Raw genomic sequence first — 23,684 nt, forward strand, 5'->3', positions numbered from 1 at the left:
TCCCTTGTCCCCTCTCTATGCGGAAATTCAAGGGCAATACGCTTCCTTTGGCACTCACACCGTAAAAAGTTCATGCAAAAATACAACATCTCCGCCTTTCAAGAATCAGTTGTTCACAAGTTCCATATTGCAGGTTTCAAGATCCAAAGCAGAACCTTGATTTGTTCAAAAACTTACTTCAGTTTACTACTCTTCTGCACATCAGCACGTGCAACTGTTCGTTCAACTGCAAGCCCACAACTGTTCTTCATGAAGCAAACCGAAGCATCTGAAGCACAGAGCCACTGATGTAATGAAACTGTTTCTCACGAAGCACCATACACACCTAGCTATCACGGAACAATCCAGTGAAGCACAGAGCCTACAAACTCACTCAAGAATATAACACAGAAATCCACCTTTGAATTTCTCTCACAGTTCCCCCCCCCCCCCCCCCCCCGGCGGGGCTCAGCGGATGCGATCGGAGCGGAGGAAGAGAAACCGATGGCACCGAACGTGCGTTCGTTCGGGCGGCGGGCTGGGCCCACCACCGTGCCGGGTCAGCTGTCCGGCCGACCCCATCTGCCGCCCAGAGCGGCCCGCGGTTGACCCCACCCAGCTGGGTTGCACGCGCGAGTGAGTCGCTTTCGCTCCAAGCCACCGAACGCCGGCCATCAAGCAGCTGCATGGAAGGATTCCAAATTCTTTCAAAGCTAACCATTCTCTTTTAATTGGCTCCTCCTCTCTATGCTCGATCTACATGGAATGATGGCACGAATGCTTGCTAGGTATTGGGCATTTTTAATTTTTTATTAACCATTTGCAGAGAGAACAAGCCGTCTCTACGAATGTACTTGCAGCGTCGGTCACTATCACCACCTCTGTAGTTGCTGGCATTTGCACAGGCCTTGGGCCTGTTCGCTTCAGCTTATAAGCCGGCTGAAAAGCTGAAATAGCTGATTTGTTGTGAGAGGAAAATACTGTTTGGTGGCTGATAAACCGGCTGAATAATCTAAAGCGAACATGCCGCTTATGTTAGAGGTGGTTCGTGAGGCTGCCTCAAATGTTTTGACCGACTTTAAGTTGGCTTCTTTGGTAGTGTGGGTCATTGTAGTATTTGGCATCGTTCATCACAATGTGATGTCATGTGTAGTCCACAATGGGGGTATTTGTAGGTGGTACAGGAGAAGGGAAAACAGGATTACAAACTGGCCTCATTCTACCTGCTACATTCTGTAATATCGGAGGGCATTGCAGGGATTTTACCCAGGCGGAGGCAGAATAATGATCCTCACTTCGTCATTGAATATTCATTATGGCTGCACTTGCTACACTCTTGATCCTCCTTTTGCCTTGCCAGCGCCCGTTACCCTTCCAGACTGCCGCCACTGGATATTAATTTGTAGGCCCGGTTTGATGTTTGAGACACAAATGCCCCTAGAAATGATTTTCCAATAAAAAAATGACCGTAAAAAGTAGCAAAAATCAGAGAAGCAAACTAGCCAAAGATCCAAGTCCCCTCATGCGACGATTTTTTGGGCTAAATATGCACAACCTCTTACCTCATGTGAGGCCTCTACCACCATCATTTTCTACATTTGACCCGCTCGAATTCGTATTTTCAAACAAATTTGAATTCGGTACGAAATACGGTATGCCAAATTCTAAAACAGGATGGAAACGGTTAAGGTATTATCCCAACCGTTTTCTACTTTTCCGCTTTTATTCGGGATATCCCGTTTTTGAAATATGGTATATACCGCTTTTGGTCCACTAGGCGCGATCTTATAAAAAAATGTATCTTTTTCATACGGTCTCAGATGAAGACGATTATTTTTATATGAAAAATTGTAATTGTGGTTCTCGACGAGATCTACGATTTTTTAATTTTGAGTTTTTTCATTTCAAGTCGTTAAGATGCTCAAAAAATTAAATAAAGTTTCAGCAGTATATTAATCGCGTTCCAGCACTTGTCGTCTTAGAAAAATCATATCTTTCTTATATGGTGTGAAATGGAGATACTTTTTATATGAAAGTTGTAGCACTTGGTCCTACCGGTCGGTATTCCGTATTTATTTTTCATATACTGACCATGTTCGATATAATTCCGCTTGAATTAGTTCGTTTTCAAAATTATTGATATTCCATAAGTTCGGGTTCATTTTTGTGTCCAGCTTTACCGCTTTCGCTTTCGTTTGCGTATTCAAATGTAGAAGTAAAAAATAGTTGAGGGATTTTTCGACCGTTTCCATCTGTTTTCATCCCTACCTACCACCACATCACACACTCACTTGTATCCAAGTATATGATGCTATTCTTTTGTATATTAACTTCTATAAATCTTGTTTGAACGTCTAGGGATCTAAATAAGCTAAAACAAAAAATTATCAAATAGAAATTTTAGATATCAACCCTGCAACTTTGGTACACCGCGTATCTCCATCCGAGGCCGTTTGATAATTTCAAACAAAATGAATTTCGATAACTACATGAGGCAGTGGCCTCCTCGGTGGGGTGTAGTCTGCTTCCGTCAGGTTCCTGTCAATGCAAGGCCACCCATGGAAGTTTCGACGACTATATGAGGGTGTTTGTTGGTGGGTGCCGCGAATATTACAAAGACTCCGATTCTGCTGCCGCGGCGAGTGGAGTAGTTACCCGTGTTGACGTCCCGATCCAACCGGGCAGCCCTTTCTTTATTTTTCTTTTCTTTTCTTTTTCCTGCCTATAGCCTCCCAGGGATGTAGCGTTGCATTTTTTCTACTATATCAATGAAACACGCACTATCTTGTGCGGTTCGTTCAAAAAGAGACATATATATTATAATGAGGGTCCATGGTAGCTTGTTCTTAGTTATGGATGCAAAATAATTTCATTTCCTTTATTCTTGATTGGTCCAAATAGATGATGGATTACAATCCATTGTGTATGAATGGTGATGAGATTATACAGGACAGAATGATCGATATAAGCCCTCTGATCAAATGAGATGGATGCTCTTACTCCGTGATCTAAATTTTTCGTTACCCTGCTACATATGCTTTAAGATACATGGAAATGAATAATTCATTATAGGCAAAATCGAGCCCAGCTATGGTGGCTTGTGCTGCGCACTCTGTGCTACACATATCTATCTCGGCTGAAGCTCTGAGATCGACATCTCATTCTCTGAAACCGAGGTTGTCGAGGACTGTTTGCCGTTAATCAGCGGCACGCCATCAGAGATCTCGACACTGGATCTTGATGGGTGATCTGATTCAGTGAAGCCGGAGCTGAAGACGAAGGCTGGCCTAGACGGGGCACGATGTCTGTCATCAGACGTGGAGGTCGGGCTGCTGAGCATAAGCACCACTGCAGAGGCGTCTGGTCGGTCCGCTGGGTTCTCCTGGACACATAGGAGACCGATCTCTATGCAGTTGAGTAGCTCGCTTTCCGGGTACCCTGACTCCGCTAGCGCTGGGTCTACCACATCCACCATGGAACCAGCTCTCCACTTGTCCCATACCTGAACAGAGATGATCCATCGTTGTACGTACATTTATGTGAAACAAATAATGTGACATGGGAATATCATATCCTTACATGGCCCAGAACAGATATGGAGTCTGAATTGTCGTTGTATGCGCTGTTGTTCTTTCGCCCGGTCACAATTTCCAGGACTATGACCCCGAAGCTGAACATGTCTGACTTGGTTGAAACATGCCCCCAATAGGCATACTCTGGGGACATGTACCCGCTGCATGCATCAATGACGTGCAATAAGGACTCACTAATAATTAATCAAGGTTATTAATTGCCAGAATTTACAGGTCGCTAGCTATTGGTATACTTACAGTGTTCCAACAGGTCGTCTTGTTATATCTCTAGTTTGGTCTCCACCGAAAGCCCTGGCGATGCCAAAATCTGAAATTTTGGGGTTCATCTTTGCATCAAGCAATACATTGCTTGGCTTTAGATCTCTGTGAATGACCTTCAAGCGGGACTCCTCGTGGAGGTAGAGAAGTCCTCGTGCGATACCGCAGATGATGGAAAACCTCTTGCTCCAGTCGAGCTGTTGCCGTCTCACTGGATCTGCACGCATGCACACAACGAGGAGCAGAACAAATATGGGAAGATGAATCTGTGAGAGATGGTCTTATTTTGAATCTGAGCAGTAGCTTGATGGATACCAGAAAGGAAGGTATCTAGGCTTCTATTGGGCATGTACTCGTAGATGACCAGCTTCTCTTCTTGCAGGGACACACCCAAGAGCCGCACCAGGTTCCTGTGCTCAAGCTTGGCAGCCAGAACAAGCTCGTTCTTAAGCTCTTGGAATCCCTGTGAGGAGTTCTGTGAAAGCCTCTTCACAGCTATCTCTTCCCCATCTTGTAATGTACCCTGCACAAAAGAAAATACCTTTTCTTACATTTTCGTGACACTACACTGCAATTCACGATAGTACTAGTTCTGTCACGATGACTGTACCTAGCTAGTACATTATACTACTTCTCATTTGTGTGTCTATACATATAGGTGAAAATGTACCTTGAACACTTCTCCAAAACCTCCCTCTCCAAGCTTGTTTTCTTCCGAGAAATTGTCGGTTGCATCTCTTAACACCGCTAGATTAAGTTGCTCCGGCTCAACATATCCGATGTCCTCTTCTTTGCTACTGTTGTCGTCTGTCAAAAAAATAGTATGCAAAAGACTGGCATTATTATTAAGTAGAATCATGTTAGCTCCTTTTTTTTAGTAAGTAAAGCTCATGGAAAAATAACCCTCAATACCAAGCGCAAATTTTGTGGGGCCATCCGGCCATGCCTGCATGTACACATAAATGTTTTCATGCTCTGCCGGTCAAAATATAGCACTGGTGCTGATGGCCCTTAATTTCCAACCGGTTAGGGAGATGCTGGGTTGAGAATGTATTTAGCTTTGATCGAGGGGCACATATTGGTGCAATGGAACTATGGAAGATCAAAGATCCCGCGGCACATGAATGACTTCATGATAACCTTATTGAGCATTTGTGGCAGCTCCATGGCAGTGTGTGATGCTCCTTTCTTCATATTTGTTTTGGATTATTTACTTGATGCATTTGGACCATGCATATTTATGTTTGAATTTCTGCATTTCAAACTTAGACATGAACATAGCGTATTTGTAACTTTTATGTGCAAGTACATAGCAAAATAGTGTTAAAAAGAGGATTATATATATTGGGAACCTGCTCCAATAATCCTAAAAATTATATTAGGACAGTCCCAATACTATCTGCTCGGTTGCTGTAACTGAACTCTGCTGCACCCAGTAAAATGGACACAGCCAGAAACAAATATCAACTGAGGTTTTAGGCGTACGCGTACCTGGCGTTCTCTTTCGATTGGCATTTCTTCTGCGTAAGAAAACACCAAGGATGACGAGCGCAATGAGGACCGTTCCACCACCAGGGAGGGCGACGGCGAGAGTCGAACCAAGCCCCTTTTTTCCTGCATTTGAGTGAGGTATTACCACTGTCGGTCAGGTCGTGCTTTCTTTTTGGTACTCGTGTCACGTCTGGTTCTAGATTGCCGTCAACTTGTCCTACACCCCCTATACTGCCCTACAGTGATTTCACGATGGGACACTGCTGCAGACCGGGTTGATGCATTATTGGTTATATTTGCTGAGAGGTGACCGAAATTTTAATTGCTTTCAGTCAACGAACAGAATAATATATGATATGTCTATACAACAGTTGAAAGCTAGATTACTGATTAATAATCTATCATTTTTTCTGGACCCTAGAATTAAGATCCAACGGCCTATACTTTGTCCCTTCGCTACGTCAGTGTTTGCGGCCGGGCACATCATGATCCAATCGGCTACCCTGAGCACCATGGCGCCGCCTGCTGTGTTTCTCTGCCAGTGAGGGCAGTCAATCTTCCTTCGTCACTACTGATGTCTACCGATCTGCCTTGAATCGCCTTCCTTATCCGTGCATCCTCTTTCTTGTTCAATGATTTTATTTCGCGGTGCCCCCGCTCTGCCTCCAGCCACAAATCTCCCCATCTCTAAACCTAAAATCGGAAACCCAAACTTCATCGAAGAAGATAGGGTTGCCGACTCTAAATCTGTCAATGGATATCTAGTACTGTTCTAAATCAAGATTCTAAATCTCCGGCTATAGCTGCCGCTGTAGCCAGAGATAGCTGCTGGAGAAGGAAGCCGCTAGGATAGTTTGATTTCAGCATTATGAGTTTGCTGCCGCTAATAGCTGCTATTAGCCGGAGATAGCCACTAAATGTTCCCTCAATTAGCTGCCGCTAAAGGACTTGACGGGCCAAATTGAAGCACAGGCTTAGCGCAAGCGAACAAACTTGGCAGGCAACGCGCTCGGCCCACCAAGAATTTCAGCCCAGATTTCATAATTTTAGGCCATGTATAGACAGGCAAAATCCTAATCCCAACCCCCCCCCCCCCCCTCGAGTCTCTCAACTGTCTCAGACTCTCCACTCCCCTGAAAGGCAGCGGTGGCGTTGACTGCGCGGCCGGCGGCGGCGGCGGCTGCGCCCGGCCCTGGTGACGAGGAAGACTAGCATTCTAGCACCCTCTCTATTTCCTACTTCTCTCCCCTAAGCGACGGCTGCTGCTACAACCCACCAAGGCGGCGGCGACTGCGACGGTGCCATGGTCCACCGGCGGCTGCTTCGTTTGAGGCTGCAACGCGAGGCAAGGAAGAACCAGCACGTGCTCTGTTCCCCTTTCCTCCTCTGATTCTGGTATCCTGGTGACTTTTCTGATGGGTAGATGATGCATTGCCTCTGTCCTGTTTTCATGCTGTGATGAACTGTGAGTGCCAAGTGTTCTGGACTGAAACATGGTCCACTGTCCTGTATGTTGTGCTATACTCCTGTGAGAACTGAGAAGCGAGAGCTGATGACTTGGTGATGAGATGAATTAGTGAAGTAATGGTGTCACATTTCTGATTTTCTTAACCTACATTTACAAATCCGCTAAATTGCTTAGCTGTAGCTATAGCCGGCTATAGCTGCTCTTAGGCCTAGCCGGAGATTTTAAACACTGTTCTAAATTAATATACAAAATTTGAAGTATAGAGATTGTATCTATTTGAAATGCAATATGTAAGCATGTCTCTGTTTGCAAATATGTGACATTTAGAACATTGATTATAAACCGGTTAGTTTAATTGAACTAATTAGCTCGTGCTAAACATCATATATCTAAAAAAGAATGAAAATATGTAGTGATTGAGAAGCTCACCTGCACTTTGTCCGATGAAGTTGGACGGAGCTGGCGCTGGAGGGGGCGGTGGATCAAGCTTGAGATCATAGTAGGTGTACATCTCCATGCGAAGGTAGCAGTTGTAGCCGAGCACCACCCCACCCAGGTTACCATAGCAGCAGCTAGGCAGCCGTGGCACCGAGTCCTGCAAGCACTTGTCGCACTCCGCCGCCGTCAGATCCCTCATGCACTGCATCAGCCCGTACATGGTTCCGTTGGGGACGCCGGGGTCATACACGGCCTCCCCCGTCGCGAACATCGGCGCCTCCGGGAAGGAGGCCGGCGCGGTGTCGCCGGAGCCGTTGACGACGCGCGCGGCGAGCCGCGTCATGAGCGTGTAGTATGTGTTCTCGAAGGCGCCCTTGTCACGGGCCTGCCCCGTGTTATGCATTTCGTGGCGGTACTTCTGCTCGTCGGGCGTGGACGTGTTGGTGTCGGCAAAGCTGACGAAGCAGAACATCGGCGCCGGATATGTCACGGTGGAGCCGTCGTCGTACCAGATGGCGGCGCGGCGGCTGTTGCTGTTGCATCGGCTCCGGATGCCCATGGCGGCGCTCCGGAGGTACCTGGCGCAATCGCCACCGGCGGAGTCGCCGCGGCAGATGCCTCGGACGAAGGCGCGGTTGGTGCCGTTGCCGCGAGACAGGGAGGCGAAGCCCGTCGGTGCTGCTGCAGACGGTAGCGCATCCAGTAACGCGACGACGTTGGACCAGAACGTGCTGTTAGTGGCGGTGGAGGAGGAGGAGGATGGCGGCGGCGGCGACGGCGACGAGGGAGCAGGAGATGGCGCCGCCGACGTTTGGCAGTGGACCAACGTGAACCGGCTGTCCATGGACATTACGAAGGTAGAGAGGCTCGCCACCATGGCAAGGAGGAGCAGGCAACGGCCCTGGCGGTGGCCGGATGGAGACGACGGCATGGGTGGTGTTCTGATCGAGGAAGTAGCTAGGAAGTTAACGGCAGTGGGTGATCATGGCAGCCTGAGTGGTCATCACAGTTGGATGCATGATTGGCGTAGACAGGCCATTTGGCGAAGACTTGACTTGACTTCACGGTATACTGATAATGGCATGATTTGTTCGGTGGACCTTCTCCATCCCTGTAGAATGCAGAGTCGTCGGGCGTCAGGTTGCATGCAGATGCACTTGCAGGTTGATGTAAGTAGTGGTTCATACATTGATATGATTGCTATTAGATTGAGACAGTAGTAACTAATTTGTTCAGTTTCATCACTTCATGGAGAATAGGGTGTTAGGAATGCACTAACCATTATTTTACTGCACCTTTTATCTAATCAGTGTAAATTTCATTTTCTATTCTTTTCTACTATCTCAGGTCTAAGAAACTAGCAGGTGTACCACTTGAAACCAACTTATGACACATACAAAATAACAATCTTAACGGTGTCTCTGGGTCGGTCAATCCAACACCATGTTCACTAACATGTGTTCATATTATTAATCTGATATCTCTATATCTAGGATCCATGAAAGGTGATCATCAATTAATAAATGTGCTAGTCTGTGTGTCATTATTGTCCCACATAATGATATAGACTAGGAATCGTTTAGAATAACATGATAATCAACAAAGAGTTCCATGAACCAGTCACATACTTGATAATCAGTGTAAATGATAGTTACTCAAGGAACAAATAACACTTTATTCAATAGTACATAAATATAGTCATGATACAAATCTTCCACACACACTAGGATCGTTGATGCAAGTATCTAATACTCATATATTTGTTGTGCACTCCGCCGCCTCATGCACTGCATCAGCCCGTACATGGTTCCGTTGGGGACGCCGGGGTCATACACGGCCTCCCCTGTCGCGAACATCGGCACCTCCGGGAAGGAGGCCGGCGCGGTGTCGCCGGAGCCGTTGACGACGCACGCGGCGAGCCGCATCATGAGCGTGTAGTATGTGTTCTCGAAGGTGCCCTTGTCACGGGCCTACCCCGTGTTATGCATTTCGTAGCGGTACTGCTCGTAGGGCGTGGACGTGTTGGTGTCGGCAAAGATGACGAAGCAGAACATCGGCGCTGGATATGTCACGGTGGAGCCATCGTCGTACCAGATGGCGGCGCGGCGGCTGTTGCTGTTGCACTGGCTCCGGATGCCCATGGCGGCGCTCCGGAATGCGACGACGTTGGACCAGAACGTGCTGTTAGTGGCGGACCAAGGTACTAAATAGCGGCGGTAGCGGCCGCAATAGCGGTAGCGGCCTATTGCCGCTATCGCTACTAGGTAGCGGTCGGGCTGTTGCGGTTTGGAACTTTGCGACTGCAATTGCGCTATAGCGGGCCACAATAGCGGTGGTAGTAGGCTGCAATAGCGTGGAACCAAAAAAACCCTCCCAACCTACCCACACAGACTCCACCAGTGCACCCCCATCGGTCATTCGGCCTTGCCATTCAGAACACGCCGCCGCCACCCGTGTTGGTTGCCCGCCGCCGCCACCCTTCACCGGTGCCGCCACCCTTCGCCAGCGCCGCCGATTCACGTACTCGAGCTCCTCCTGATCCTCATGGACCTCCGTCGTCTTACACTCTTAATTTAAGCATGTGAGACATGTATGCAATTAAATATCTATTTACACTTATTATTCATGATATATATATAATTAAAATTATGTGAGATTATTAGGTGCCGCTATTGAAACTTATCGTCCGCAATATCGCTCGCTATCCGCAATCCGCTACCTCGACGTCAATCCGCTACTAACCCGCTATTCGCTATTTATTACGGTGGTGGAGGAGGAGAATGGCGGCGGCAACGACGGCGACGAGGGAGCAGGAGATGGCGCCGCTGACGTTTGGCAGTGGACCAATGTGAACCGGCTGTCCATGGACATTACGAAGGTAGAGAGGCTCGCCACCATGGCAAGGAGGAGCAGGCAACGGCCCTGGCGGTGGCCGGATGGAGACGACAGCATGGGTGGTGTTCTGATTGAGGAAGTAGCTAGGAAGTCAACGGCAATAGAGACGACGGCATGGGTGGTGTTCTGATCGAGGAAGTAGCTAGGAAGTCAACGGCAATAGGAGATCATGGTAGTCTGAGTGGTCATCGCAGTTTGATGCATATGATTGGCGTAGACAGGGCACTTGGCGAAGACTTGACTTGACTTACTGTATATTGATAATGACACCACTTGTTCGGTGTACCTTCTCCATCCCTACAGCTAATGCAGAGTCGTCGGGCGTCAGGTTGCATGCAGATGCACTTGCAGGTTGATGTAAGTAGTGGTACATATATTGATATGATTGCTATTAGATTGAGATAGTAGTAACTAATTTTTTCAGTTTCAACACTTCATGGTGAACTTTATATGGTGTTAGGAATGCACTTCATGGTGAACTAATGAAAGTTGGCATCCAACATGTCAAAGCATTTAAGCGATTAGTATAATATAAGTCCAATGGTCAAAGAAGAAAAATTTGATCTCTGAAGCTAGTCCAGTGCTCGAGCACAAGGATAGACGAAGCCACGGAGGCACGCCAACCAGAATTAGGTGCCCAACTTCCAAGGACGAGGACTGGCGGAGCCACATAGGCACGCCGACCTGAAGTAGGTGCCCAGCCCCCGAGCGTGGGAGCCGGAAGAGTCACGGAAGCATGTCAAGTCGCCTCCTGCTAGAGCCAAAGAGGTTGGCCGGGCGAGAGGAGGCACGCCGAGTCATCGGCGGTGCTCAGCCCCTGAGCTTGGGAGCCGGACGAGTCATCGAAGTATGCCGAGTCGCCACCTGCCTTGAGCCAGAGAGGTCGGCCAGGCAATGGGAGGCACGTCGAGTTGTCGGCGCCGAGTTGTCGGCAGTGCCCAGCTCCCGAGCCTAGGAGCCGGACGAGTTGTTGAAGTACTCCGTGTTGCTGCCTGCCCTGAGCAAGAGAGGTCGGCCGGATGACGGGAGGCACGCCGAGTCAGCGGCGACGCCCAGCCGTCGAGCCTGGGAGCTGGACGAGTCATTGAAGTATGCCTAGTCACCACCCGCCCCGAGCTAAAGAGGTCGGTTGGGCAACAAGAGGCACGCCGAGTCATCGGGGACGCTGGCCCCTGAGTCTGGGAGCCGATGAGTCGTCAAAGTACGCCGAGTTGCCTCCCGCCCAAAGCATGAGAGGTTGTCCGGGCGACAGGAGGCACTGTTTGTGACCGTTTACCAATACATTTAACTCTATTCATACCAAAAATGCAGTTGAAGCTACTAAAAAGTAGCTCACAATTTGCTGAACGGACTCTACAATTCCAAGTACGGTAAGAAGTATAATAACAGTTAAAAAGACCATACACACCCGTTGAGACCTCGGCGTCTTTCTCTCTGATCTTCTGGAGAATGATATCGCCAAGTGTGAGCTCGGCAGCTTTGTCCTTTGACATCCCTCTCGTCCTCCTCGTTGATCACCACCTACCAATACCACAAAGCCAGCAAATTCACAACTCAGACACAAGCTCAGCCACTCTGCAATAGTTAGTTACTCATTTTTAGTCTTGCAAGCAAGCCACGCACCTCGCCGCCGTCGTACTCGCTGAGCGCGTCAAACCCGTCGAGCTCGTCGACGTCGTCGTCCTCGTCGTCATTAGCTGCGGGGACGGGGAAAGAGGACGACGTGGACGGCCCCGGAGCCGCCTGGGCGTTGGCGTTGGCGTTGGCGGCGGCGGCGGCGGCGGCTGAGGGCCCCTCGTCACTGGAGTCGGCGAGCATCCCCTCCTGCTGCTGCTTGCGCGCCTCGCGGAGGATCATGGCGCTGAGGGAGGACGGGATGGACGCCTCCTAGCTCGTCCGCCTGGTGCTGCTTGGCGGCGCCCGAGCGGCGGCGACCGCGTCGGCATCGGCGCCCAGCGGGAGGCGGTGCTTCGGCTGCTTCTCGGAGCCGGACTTGCGCTTCTTCCCCGCCATGGCTTCGCGGACTCGCTGGGGCGGCGGCGGCGGAGTCGGGCGCGGGCGTGTACTGTCGTGGGCTCGCTCGCTCGTGCGCACCGTGCACCGCGCCGCGCGTTTGAATGGACATGGGCTGGGCCTGATATTACCGGGCCGAGCTACTTTCAGCCCAATACTTGCCCTCCGCTGGCTTGCGTTGCGTGGCTGTCATCAGTTACAGGGCAGCTTTGTTTTTTCCTCAAAGAAAAAAAAAGGGGGGAAATTTCCACGTATCCGATACTGAGTCAATATTCATCTTGTAAATGATGACAACCAATATCAATCCTTTAGAAAGTCATTTGAGGATTTACAGCAACAGCCACCAGCTGAGGATACTTGAACCTGAAACCTGGATCTCATCATCACAGATTTAAAATAAGGAAACAGAGATCACTCCTGGGTTTTACCCACTAACTGTGTCTGTGCCGCGTTAATCATATTACTACAAATGGAATTTTCACTAATCTAAACCAATCTCAAATGTCTACAATGTATGCAGCCGTCTGCAGATGCGATTGCATCTTCTTTTTCATCTTCGATTAGAAACGCCTTGTGGCATGCGTACGAGACAAGGCACGGCACATGAACCATCGCCATGTTGGTAATGGTAGACTTGTGTGGGGCATTTGCATAGAGGAGCTTTATGCACACGAATTGCTTGTTCCATCCAAGAGGAAAAACAGGGTCATTTTTCATCTTTGCCTGCGGAGGAACTCCCTCATTTCAGGATGGAACTCCCCTCGTACAATCAGCCTCATTCTCTTAGAGTCCTCCCACAGCAAGTATCCATGATCTCTTGCGTGATCACAGCATTGTTCAAACCATTCCTGCATAAGAAGCAGAATTAAGTAAACTGTCAGTTTACAGGAAAAAACACTCAGGAGCACAGTAAGCAAGTTAATGTCTGACGATTGCCCTTTGCCAAAGATGCAGAGAAGAAATAATACTGCGTTTACCTTGCTAGGAAAATCTTCATACAAATGTGATGGAATCATCTCAACCCTGTTACGGTCAGTTTCCCACAGCCTAATCTGCATAGGTGAGTATTGAATTACTCATCCACTATATTGTTTCTGCACACTAACTGATGGCTGCTCAACAGAGAGAATTATCGCTTCTCACCTGATCAGTGACATTCTCCGGAACAACAGGTATCTTGTCAACAACACGAGGGTGAGCATTTTGCCTAAGAAATGAAATTATCTGGAAAAAAGAAGACGATAGATCTTGAAACAAGATGCAAGCTAGATATTAAATGTAACTGCTTTACCAGACAAAGAAATAGAATAGAAGCTAAGCAGGAGGACAAAATCGTAGCCAAAATTTACATGGTGCACAAAAAATAACCGTATTAAGTACGGGTGTGTTAGTATGTGCAAACTGTTATGGTCGGCATCACGTACCAGAGGAGGTGGCGCCAGGGGTGAACGCTATAGTCAGTTAGGATGCAGCGGCATAGTTTGGTTTGTTTCAGATAAGATTTGGTTTAGATTTCGTTGTTATCAGTTTGTTAGCTTAGTTAAGAGAATCTAGCTGAGTTAGTTGACTTGTAATCCTGGCTATTTATATGAAGCCGCCCAACAGAATAATCAAGCCAGAATTAATCTACTTCCTCGTCTCCCGTTCTCTGTTTCTCATCTCCTTGCTGCTCGACGCCACCGCAGCGACCTCCACGTGCTTCACGGGCAGGAAACCGGCAGCCCAGCGGCCACAACCTCCCACAGCTATCCGATCCACTCACTACCGCATGGCCGTGATAACTTGGTATCAGAGCCAGGTTAACATAATACCCCGCTGTCACTTGTTATTTTGGTTAACATATAATCTCAAACACACATATGGTCATTAAATTTTTAATTATATATGTGAATACTCGATTGTGTGCAATAAAACAGAACGGAAGTAGTATATTAGACATTACCTGCTCAGCAGTTATTCCATTCTCAAAAGCACCATAAATACTTTCTTTTGTAATAGCTCCCACGATGAGGTTTGGAAGTTGATACTCCACCCTGGAAAGAAAAGCATATAGTCAATGATTTTGTTTCAAAGTGAGTCCACAAACAAATATTGGAATATTAATAGCATACAGGATAATACGGCAGAACTAATCATGCAATTATAATCAAACCTTTAGAAAAAATTAAAAAGAAAACCCTGCAAACTGGAGTCATTCAAAACCACTTTTCTGATTCAAATCCTGGAACCTGAAATCAACTGAGTCGGATGCAAAAGATAAATTCCTACTTGCCACCTACAGAGCAAGCAATAGTGCAAGGCAGCAAAGCGCTGTATGAACTAATATACTACAGCCAACAGTGCAAAGCGGACATCAATATTTTTCAGATGCAGGTGATTCAAACAGCTAGATCTACAAGCTGCCTACAGCACAGTTGTAAAGGGCTTAGCACCTCCAAGCGATGTCTATAAATGTCTTACTCTATTAAGTTAAATTTTTTCCCTAGATATAGCACTGGATTACTCTAGAAACTTAACCTGTGCAGTCTAATTTATCAGGTCCACAGTACAACTAAACAAGCAGCTGCATGGAATTCACAACTGCAACCACTGACCAGTCTACTGGGAATGTCAGATCAACTGAATTGGCATGTACTCAAGTGGCATCAGGTAAAGAAGCTTTAAGAAGAGTACAGAGCCCATGCAGTTATGACCGATCAGTTGCTCCCTTTGCGTGCAACATAAATCATATAGCACATTAATAAACAAAGCAAGTGATTCCTGAACAGGAGGCAGTGAGCTATGATGCCATAGCTTTAATGAAAAAGTGGTAGATTGAGGAGCTAGGTTGTGTCACTCATAGGGCACCTCATGTACCTTGAAAAAAGGCGCAGAATTTCACAGTGCAATTTGGAGGTAGAGTATGCATACATTCTAAAGTTTGTCTCCAAAACAACAAAGCCCTGCAACAACATTACAAATATCATCTCTTAGATTAAATGTAATACATATCTTCATTATGATCATTGATTAGGGGACAAGTAAGTAGAAGTTACAGATAAGTTTTGAAAAACATAAATAGTTGCAGTAGGGAAGGATATATTATGCAACCTCTTTGCTGGACGATGAATCTGACAAGCTTGCTGAGAGATTTGTAGCTAATTGGGTAGGAATGAACCAGCTATCCTTTCGACCCTGAAATTCAGTACTCGTCATTATCATCAAGATGATCAGGGGAAAAACAGAAATAAAATTCATACCTGCTGCAGTTTGACTAATCCCAACTCGGCAAGATCCCTGATGGCAATTCGTTCAACATCAGTCAGAGTGTTCAAACTATAAGCCTGAAACATGAACAGGGCAGACAGAAAGTATGGCCATGAAAACCAATGTACCAGACAGGAGACTTCGGCATAAGCAGGTAAATTTCATTTTATTAGACTCAAAACTACAGTGCCTATCTTATTTTCAAATATTCTTAAGAAGGCAGATAAGCTTGATTGTCCTGCTATGTTAGATAAAGTGGAACAGTTACAACTTCTTCAAGATGCTCTTCTCATATATTTCATTTACACTTCCTTTTCATATTCATGTACTGTATCTCCAAAAGAAAAGGTGCTCCAGCTATAGATTTTTTCATGGACATCAGGGGACAAAAATGTTGACTACTATCTACATGTTTAAACATGATCTTCAGAAATAAAGTTCACTTTACCGCTCCCAATTTATGAAAACTAAGTTCCAAGAGAAATGATATCAGCTCCGTAGGGTCCACTCCACGTTCCTATTTAATAACATGCAACAACAAATTCAACATAAAAATTACCAAGGTGACCCAAAATAAATATAAGAATATGCCACCAATACCTCTGCAGAGGAAATGTATTCTCTCATTATGTACCAAAGTTGTGCATTTGTTTCCATAAGCTGATAACATAGAAAATAATAAGAACCAAATGTGGAAGTATGTCAATTATCGGATTAGCTGAGAGCTGAGAACTCACAAGAAATTGGAAGCCATTCTCAGTCAACTTTGGAGCTTCACCATCCCTGCCAATATACCAAATCAGATAACCATGTCGATGAAATTATTGCTTATATCAGTGAAGTGAAGCAAACCTATGCAAAGCTGGACAGCATACAGCAGTATGAAAATATGAGATTTACATGAGTATACTGTCATCAAACATGACTTACAAATAATCTTAACTATTTTAACCAAAAAAAAGGACCAAGCTACTGAACCAAATTGTCTGCTAGGATCATCAGGTAATCAACTTCTACATCCAGGAAACCAACAATTGTCTGTTTACTAACAATTTGTTGTCAGACCACATCAACTTCAATTTACTAGCTCCAATTGTCTGTTTAGTGTATGGCTAATTAACTATGTATAAATTTAGAGAATGCAACTGGTTATGTTATCCAATTGTACTAGAAGAAATAAAGAGTTGCAGCAATTTGCCAAATCACTTATTGTTCAAAAAAAACAACATTTGACTGTACTCATTTATAAGAAATTAACCCAACTATGAAGACAAGGTAATTAGATGGAACCTTGAACTCAGAAGGCCGCGCTGAAATGTCTTCATCATGGAGGAGCTGAAACTTGTTCCTTTTTCGACTTGAGATGAATTGATCAATTGCAACAAGAAGCACTATTTTCCCATAGAAAATATATATACATAAGCCTTCACTAGGGGAAATAAACACTGGAAGCCTTCCAAGTGTTTCTAAGAATCGGATTCAACAAGGGAAATGAAAAGATGATATAAAGGAAAGTAGAAAGTAGGCATGTTAAACAAATTCTGATTTAAGGTTTGTCATCCTAACCTCCCATTGATCAAGAGCATAGGCTTCCAGGTCTGCTGATGCAGGCAATCTACCAGTGACACTTAACGGTATCGGTTCCCTTGGTAAACTTCCACTGCAACAAAAGTTAAAATAAGTAAGAACGGTATGATAACTAGTCAATATGCTCCACAAATAGTGCTCATGGAACAAAAGGATTCCAGCTCGAGGTATATCATGCTAGAATTTTTTTAAAATAAACATGAACAGACCACTATACAACAATCTTCTTTTCATATAAACAGTGGTAGAAATGCAATCATCTATACTTGACAGAATTATTTATTTATTTTCTTGGTCACAAAATACCATGCGGAAAGAGCTCAATTTTTTTCCCATGTGGTAGCAATATTATCAGGGCACAGGGTAATTTCATAAGGTGGAATAATTACTACTCTTAAATCTTAACTTGGAGCGTATATATACATTATGGAGAGAACATGCAGTAATGATGTATTGCTGACACAATCATAGCAGCTCCAAGTTTGATATAGGATCACCCATGTGATTTCAAACAAAGAAAAGAGTAGTTGAGAAAATCGTACCCGTCAACCAAATACTTCTGCATATTACCCTGGAACTTTTGATTCATCTTGTAACTCACCTCCTTTCGTCTATATACAGAGTAAAACCATGAAAGTTAGGAATGGCCTAATTTACCATGCACCAGCATGCATGCTTGCAGACCTAAGCAAGTTAATAGTAAGTTTGCAGTATTTCCAGAGAAGTCTGCAGCAAAGAGCCGGTTATGATTAATCAAATCATTACAAATCCTCGTTTATCTACCTTAAATAAAATAGTATGAATGTCTTCAGAAATAAGCAATCATACCAAGTCATCAATGTACATAAGAATTCTGTATACATGACGCATTTCATAACACAATCTCTTTCCGTTAGAAATATATAACGATCTCTTAAGCCGGAGTAAAGAAACATGCAAATCTATTAGTGTCATTGCTCGACATGTGTAAATTTTTGCATCCACAGACATGGCAATCTCATGATGATAATTTAACAAATAACAACATAGCCATCAAGAGCTCAGGCCTCAAGGTTACCATAAGAACATGTAAATACTGATCAGACCTCCTATCATTACTGCTATTTCATAATGAACATGTAAAATGTTGGCTGACTAAATGAAGGACGTATCATGACTTAATACATTGTTACAACCACACATGTTGCCATACATGCACAGTTGCACACTGAATATACTGTACAGAGAATGCCACTTGGTTACCATAGGAAGCATGCAAATTTATGGCTGAAGTGCAAATTATTGCTTGCTTTGAACCAAACATGCATTATTGATTGTCGTGGGGCAAAAATCTAACAACTTGCGATCTGTTAAAATCCAAGCTCCCATGAATGCAGAAAAAGGCAATAAATGACTCAAAACACTAGAACAAAGACAAGATATATATCAGCATATCACCACTTTTGAGTTTTGAGTTCCAATCGATTCACTAATAACTGGTCTAGCCCAGGTTAGTTATGGTCTGCTCATACGTCAAGCCATAAATATCCTCTTACGGAGATGGATGATCTTACCTATCGCGCACTTCGACAAAGACCCTGAGTTGGAGCAGCTTATCAATGGCGACCCTGTGCTTGGAAGCATATTCATCGAGCACCCACTCTTCCATAGCTGCAGCGGCCACCGGTGCCAACACGTACAGCATCTGCAGTGCATACTTCTTCGCTAGTGGCGGGAGTGACCTGCGAACTTTAACTGAATCAAGATGAGGAAATCACTGAGAACGAATAATGCATTGCAGAAAATGTGGATTTTGGACCTGAGTACAGCCTCACAGATGAAGGCAGAGTCATAGAGCATGTCAAGCTTGGAGGCAGGCAGCGCAGCCACCATATCCATGAAGTTCCGCGCCACCACCAAAACCTGCGGCATCTTCAGTGCACCTGTGGAGAACGGAGGGGTGGGTTCTAAATTCTTCTTTGCTCCAAAATTGGCTAGTTTGAAATTACAATCATCTAATCAATCTCAGTTACAATATTAAATCATAGTTCCTTAACAGCTAAGAGATACTTATTTATCAGATAGCTTTCAGTTCAAATTGTGGAGGACTGGGATCAGTGCGCATGCGGACTGGTGAATCAAGCTTGAGGTCGGGTCGGGTCTTACCGATTGAAAAAACCGTGGGGAGGCGGCAGGACCGGAAGAGCAAGGCCGCGGGTGGACAGCGGGCGAGCTCGAGGACTGCGGGGTCGCCGACGAGTTCGGGAGCTCCCTCTCCGCACCCTCGGGACCACACAGGTGGATGGCAGCGGGGTCCGCGGTGCTCGTCTGTGGACGGAGGCAACGGCCCGGACCTCGCGCCAGTGGACGGAGGCGGCAGACCGCAGCTCGTGGGGGAGGAAGACGTCAGGGGCCGCAGCAAGGACTGCGGCGGCGGGATTGCAGTCGGGGCGTAGCCCTCGTGAATCGATCTGACGGCAGGTGGGCGCGCCGGCTAGGATTTGGGCGCGGGCAAGACAGCGAGCGACGGAGAGGTGAGGGGGCGTGCGACTCGCGGCGCGCCGGCGCGGTGGACGAGCAAGACTGACGCGGCGGCACCCGACGGGGGAGTCGCTGCTGCTGCGCGCCCCTGCTTGGCATCGGCTTGCATAGTCGTCTGGCGGCCCATAGGGGCAGACGGGTTGGGCCAAAATACTTTTTGGGCCACGGCCTTAGACCCAAATCTGCAACATGATAATCGTGCCTTAGACCCAAATCTGCAACATACTAGTAACAGGGGCGGCGCAGTCAGGGGTGCCGGCGGATTTCAGGGGCGGCGCCGGTGAGATCCATCCGGTAAAAAGTGCGGCCGAGAGAGATGCATGGCAGGGAGAAGCTGCGGCCGGGAGAGGAGCGGCGGCGGCGGAGGTCAGGGAGCCGGCGCTGCGCCTGGCGTCGGGGGGTCGAGGGGTGAGAGGAGGGAGGGGCGTCGGGGGGTCGGGAGGTGACGAGCGGTGAGATGAGCACGCGCCAGGAGAAGTGGTCCGTTTTGGAGGAATGGATGGGTTGGACCCAACCCACATCGTCTTCCGACCAAACGCGGGATGAGTGGGTTGAACTCGTCCCAACCCACTTCAACCCTCCAACGAAACATGCGGTTAGTTTAGCAGCTGCTGCTGGCTCATCAAGGTTTTCAATTAGGTGCAGAAGCTATATTTTCTTCTGGATTAACCGAATGGAGAGTGCAGGCTGCTACTTGTTCACACAAGCCTCCAATTGTAGTCATATTCTTTGAGTTCCATAATGTTCAGTACAATGTGTCCTGACAATTATATTCGGTCTTTTTTTCCCTTAAACTTGCATTCAGTACATGATCATCGTATTTGTGCTTATTATACTGGAAGGTGCGATCACTGTGGATGTATGTCTGAATAACAACTGGGAAGAGGTAAGGAGCTCCTCAGCTGTGAACTATGGAGGATCATTGAGCTCCTTATATCTGCTATTTGACGTTTTCAAACCTTCAGGATTTCCCCCCTGATCCATCAGGCAAGTTTGATGAATTCAAGGTATTTGTGAGATCAAATTTTGAGGTATTATGTTCTCCAGATCTTTCAAAGTAATTCTCTTGTGTCAATGTTGGCCAATCAATTACAAGAAGCAATATAATTACTTCTAAAAAAACTGCTATGAAATACATTTTTTGCATTTGTTTCATGGAAAATAAAAATATGGATCTGAGAGAAAAGCCCTAAGTTTTTGAATGAAAAGCATTAAAAAAGTGATTAACCTGTTCCTGCCTAAGTTCTATTATATGGGTTGCTTCCATTGTTAATAGGTCTGTCCCCCTGGTACCTCCTTAATCAGCTATCTTATAGAGTGGGACTGTGGAGGTAAGATAAACAACACATCAGAAATTTGAATTGTGCATGTCATGCTATCAGCTTCCAGGAAATATGATTGGTGAGAGCTGTATGTTATTTGTGCTATAAGGCAAGACTGGTTATCACTTCTCAAGTCTTCAATGCATTGCCACCATGGAGAAGAAGAAGTGACTTAAGCACTGGAAATTATGGAATTGGATCTCCTCAGTCAATGCTTGTGAAAATAATTTCATGGGCCTGGAATGGTTCACACGGAGTGAAAGTTCTATGTCCTAAGAGCTAGCAAGTTTGCAGACAATGATAATGTGGTATTGCTTAGCTTATCTATCATGAGATAGTGGGATCCTGGTGTGCCTAGTTTTCAGCTCCTTGTTGACTTAAAAACTGCTTGGTGTGTGTAAACAAATACTGTCATGGAAATGCAATGGGTTCAGCCCATTAATTGGGATACCACTGCGAAAATCTCAAGGAGGTTTCCAATGTCATCAAGTTGCAGAATGCCAAGGAAACACTTGACAAGGTCTCGGATGTGTCCGTGTGTGTAACCACTATTGAGAAGGTCAATAACCTGCTCCCGCATATCAGTGGTTCTTAACTGTAGAGCATGAAGTGACTACCAAGTGTTTGATGAGATGTCTGGGATGAGATGCTTTCTAACCTGGAGATGAGTAAATGCTCACTGCAACAACTAGCCATGGGTGTAGGATACATTGAAAATGAGAAGATAATCCTGTCAGTTGATCTAAAAGCAGATGAGCTGCCCTCCAAGTTCTCACATTCTAAGCACCATGAGAAACATTTGAAGTTTGCATTATGTCTTGATGTTTATCTGATGTATGCTGGCTACAAGAGGGCATACTGTTTATCTGACTAGTATTAGGCATTGGAATCTTTGTATTTGGAGATATATTCTAATGTGTTTGCACCTCTAGCATTGGTGAATTATCAAGCTTACTTCAGTTTATTCAGAAGTTTTCAGAAATGTCCAGCCATCAAATATTCCCAATGATAGCCGGAGTGGTTGCTGTCATTAGTAAGGAGAATCCAGAAGGAAAAGGTTTTATTCTTCAAGTGCTATACCTTGCAGCTGTCCATGACAACCCGAATGCAATGGCTGGATTCAGATAATTTAACTGAGAGTGTGGGGTTGTTGGTGCTGTCTCTGTTGGCTGTGGATTCGAGTAGATGAGATGGCTCACTCTTGTATAAACCAATGGGATCCAGTTTGTGTTTTAAAGCTCAGATCCACTGGTGAACCAACAGGGAGAGGATATTTTCACACATCAGAACTGAATGAATTTTTGGCTTGGTTGATCTGGAGATGCAGTTCACACTACGATGATCATTTTGCTGTCGAAGCACTATAGCGCGGTGCAGTTTATTTTTTGACTAAAAATGAACTCGAAAGAGGAGCCGACAGAGCCAGCTCCACTGGCCCCATGCTACAGTACTGCTGCTATAGTAATAACCGGAGCCGGAGCACACACCCTCAAGTATGTACAGCCAGGTTTTAGCTGCTTAACTACCAACTCAAAATCGAAGGATCCTCCTATTCATAGCTAATGAATTGCATTGCTTGCACGCTGACAGAGCCTGACTAATCATATCTGGAAGAGCTTCTCCCCTGTTGGACGTGAAAGCCCATGCATCAAGACACTGTTAGGAATGGAATGTTTGAAAGAATGCCAATTGCATTTTTATGGAGCACGCAGATGACATATCTATATGGGGAGATCCGAGATACTAATCATCAGGCTGATATTACAAAATAAACTATATATTAATTCAAGCATTATTTTATTTGAGATAAAAGTGACATACATAGTTGTGCAGCAACCGGTGATCGGTGATGGCCTTGACGCTAAGCTAGCGATGCCCAGTCATCGCCTCCAGCAGCACCTGGCCGTCGTCGTGCCCGCCCACGAACCCCAGCACGGGCTTGTGCCCCCTGAGCAGTACAACCTTTCCCTGCGGTCCGCACACAGCCACCGCCAGCACCGGCACGTCGTTAATTAGGGTCCTCGTCAGCAAGGCCTACCACCTCTCGTCGGTGATCACCATGCGTCCCTGCTTGCAGAAGACGCGGAAGATGGAGCACGCCGAAGAGGATGAGGTAGAGTACGAGGCGGCATTAGAAGAGAATGACGCGACATTGGTAGAGGGATTAAGAGGAGAGATGGACGCGCAGGAGGCTCGGCCGCGCACCGGCACCGCGCCGGGTTGGTCGTCGCCGGCGGCCGTCATTCCTTCTGTTTAGGAAGGAAAAAGCTATGCGACGTCCACGAGTCAGATCGAGCTGTGGGAGCCCAACAAATTGTGCGCGCGTGATGCTTAGCATCAGCATATGCGGAGGCGAGGCGCGGCGGCTCACGGCGGTACGGGTCTCGGGACCGGCCCGGCCTGCATACTCGCTCAATGCCACGGTGGCACGGTGGTATGCAGCGCCAATGCATCAACTTTTCTTTCTTCCCTTTGTTACAAAAAATAAAATAAAAATGCAACCAAAAAACCATGAGTTGAAGCTGAAATTGATAGAGTACAAACACATATAAATATAAATATAATTTGTTTTACAGTTTTCGTTGACAAGGGTGGAGTTCACGACAATTCTAAATCAAATTGAAACAAAGCCTTATATTAATTGGATTGGAGAGACCTTTTCAAAAAAATAATTAATTAAAAGATGTCTGCAGCCTGCACTGCAAATTCGATACAACCAATGCATGTACCTGTAAGTTTAGACACGAGGAGTCAGACATGACCGGACTCGCTCAGCGTCCGGTCAGTCTCGGCAGACTGACCAACAGTTAGGGTTAAGCATTGGACGCGTTCGGTCCCACAGGGGCCAGCGTCTGCTTTATCTCCAATCACTTC

At 46.1% G+C, this 23,684-nt stretch overlaps 3 protein-coding genes and 1 long non-coding RNA gene across 5 annotated transcripts; 1 reads left to right on the forward strand and 3 right to left on the reverse strand.

The window, feature by feature from the left end:
* Positions 1–2,829: 2,829 nt before the first annotated feature.
* LOC101777069 (putative cysteine-rich receptor-like protein kinase 35) lies at positions 2,830–8,234 on the reverse strand. 2 transcript variants are annotated; one of them, XM_004972513.3, is made up of 7 exons: positions 7,219–8,233; positions 5,322–5,444; positions 4,501–4,637; positions 4,146–4,353; positions 3,810–4,047; positions 3,559–3,712; positions 2,830–3,481 (listed from the first exon to the last, which is right to left on the reverse strand). In XM_004972513.3, exons 1-7 carry the CDS (start codon positions 8,156–8,158, stop codon positions 3,107–3,109), a joined length of 2,175 nt encoding a protein of 724 aa, XP_004972570.1. In that variant the 5' UTR covers positions 8,159–8,233; the 3' UTR covers positions 2,830–3,106. The 2 variants fall into 2 exon arrangements, with proteins under 2 accessions (XP_004972570.1, XP_022683579.1); XM_022827844.1 differs by lacking the exon at positions 5,322–5,444 and having other exon boundaries at positions 7,219–8,234.
* A 3,266-nt stretch (positions 8,235–11,500) lies between these two features.
* Positions 11,501–12,380, reverse strand: LOC101767508. The gene is made up of 2 exons (XM_004974281.3): positions 11,746–12,380; positions 11,501–11,643 (listed from the first exon to the last, which is right to left on the reverse strand). Exons 1-2 carry the CDS (start codon positions 11,977–11,979, stop codon positions 11,512–11,514), a joined length of 366 nt encoding a protein of 121 aa, XP_004974338.1. The 5' UTR covers positions 11,980–12,380; the 3' UTR covers positions 11,501–11,511.
* A 7-nt stretch (positions 12,381–12,387) lies between these two features.
* On the reverse strand, positions 12,388–19,505 carry LOC101777488 (RNA polymerase II transcription factor B subunit 2). The gene is made up of 16 exons (XM_004972514.4): positions 19,114–19,505; positions 18,767–18,890; positions 18,522–18,689; positions 17,511–17,579; positions 16,948–17,041; positions 16,672–16,772; positions 16,119–16,164; positions 15,982–16,041; positions 15,830–15,898; positions 15,375–15,458; positions 15,226–15,309; positions 14,992–15,077; positions 14,078–14,168; positions 13,279–13,359; positions 13,113–13,187; positions 12,388–12,983 (listed from the first exon to the last, which is right to left on the reverse strand). The coding sequence occupies exons 2-16, from the start codon at positions 18,877–18,879 to the stop codon at positions 12,849–12,851; spliced, it is 1,356 nt and encodes a 451-aa protein (XP_004972571.1). The 5' UTR covers positions 18,880–18,890; positions 19,114–19,505; the 3' UTR covers positions 12,388–12,848.
* Positions 19,506–19,703: 198 nt separating this feature from the next.
* LOC111257657 lies at positions 19,704–22,578 on the forward strand. The gene is made up of 3 exons (XR_002678222.1): positions 19,704–20,374; positions 20,454–22,303; positions 22,401–22,578. It is a non-coding gene; the product is annotated as an uncharacterized LOC111257657 (long non-coding RNA).
* Positions 22,579–23,684: the final 1,106 nt, after the last annotated feature.

This window comes from Setaria italica, chromosome VI (assembly GCF_000263155.2).
Source record: "Setaria italica strain Yugu1 chromosome VI, Setaria_italica_v2.0, whole genome shotgun sequence".
Classification (NCBI taxonomy): domain Eukaryota; kingdom Viridiplantae; phylum Streptophyta; class Magnoliopsida; order Poales; family Poaceae; genus Setaria; species Setaria italica.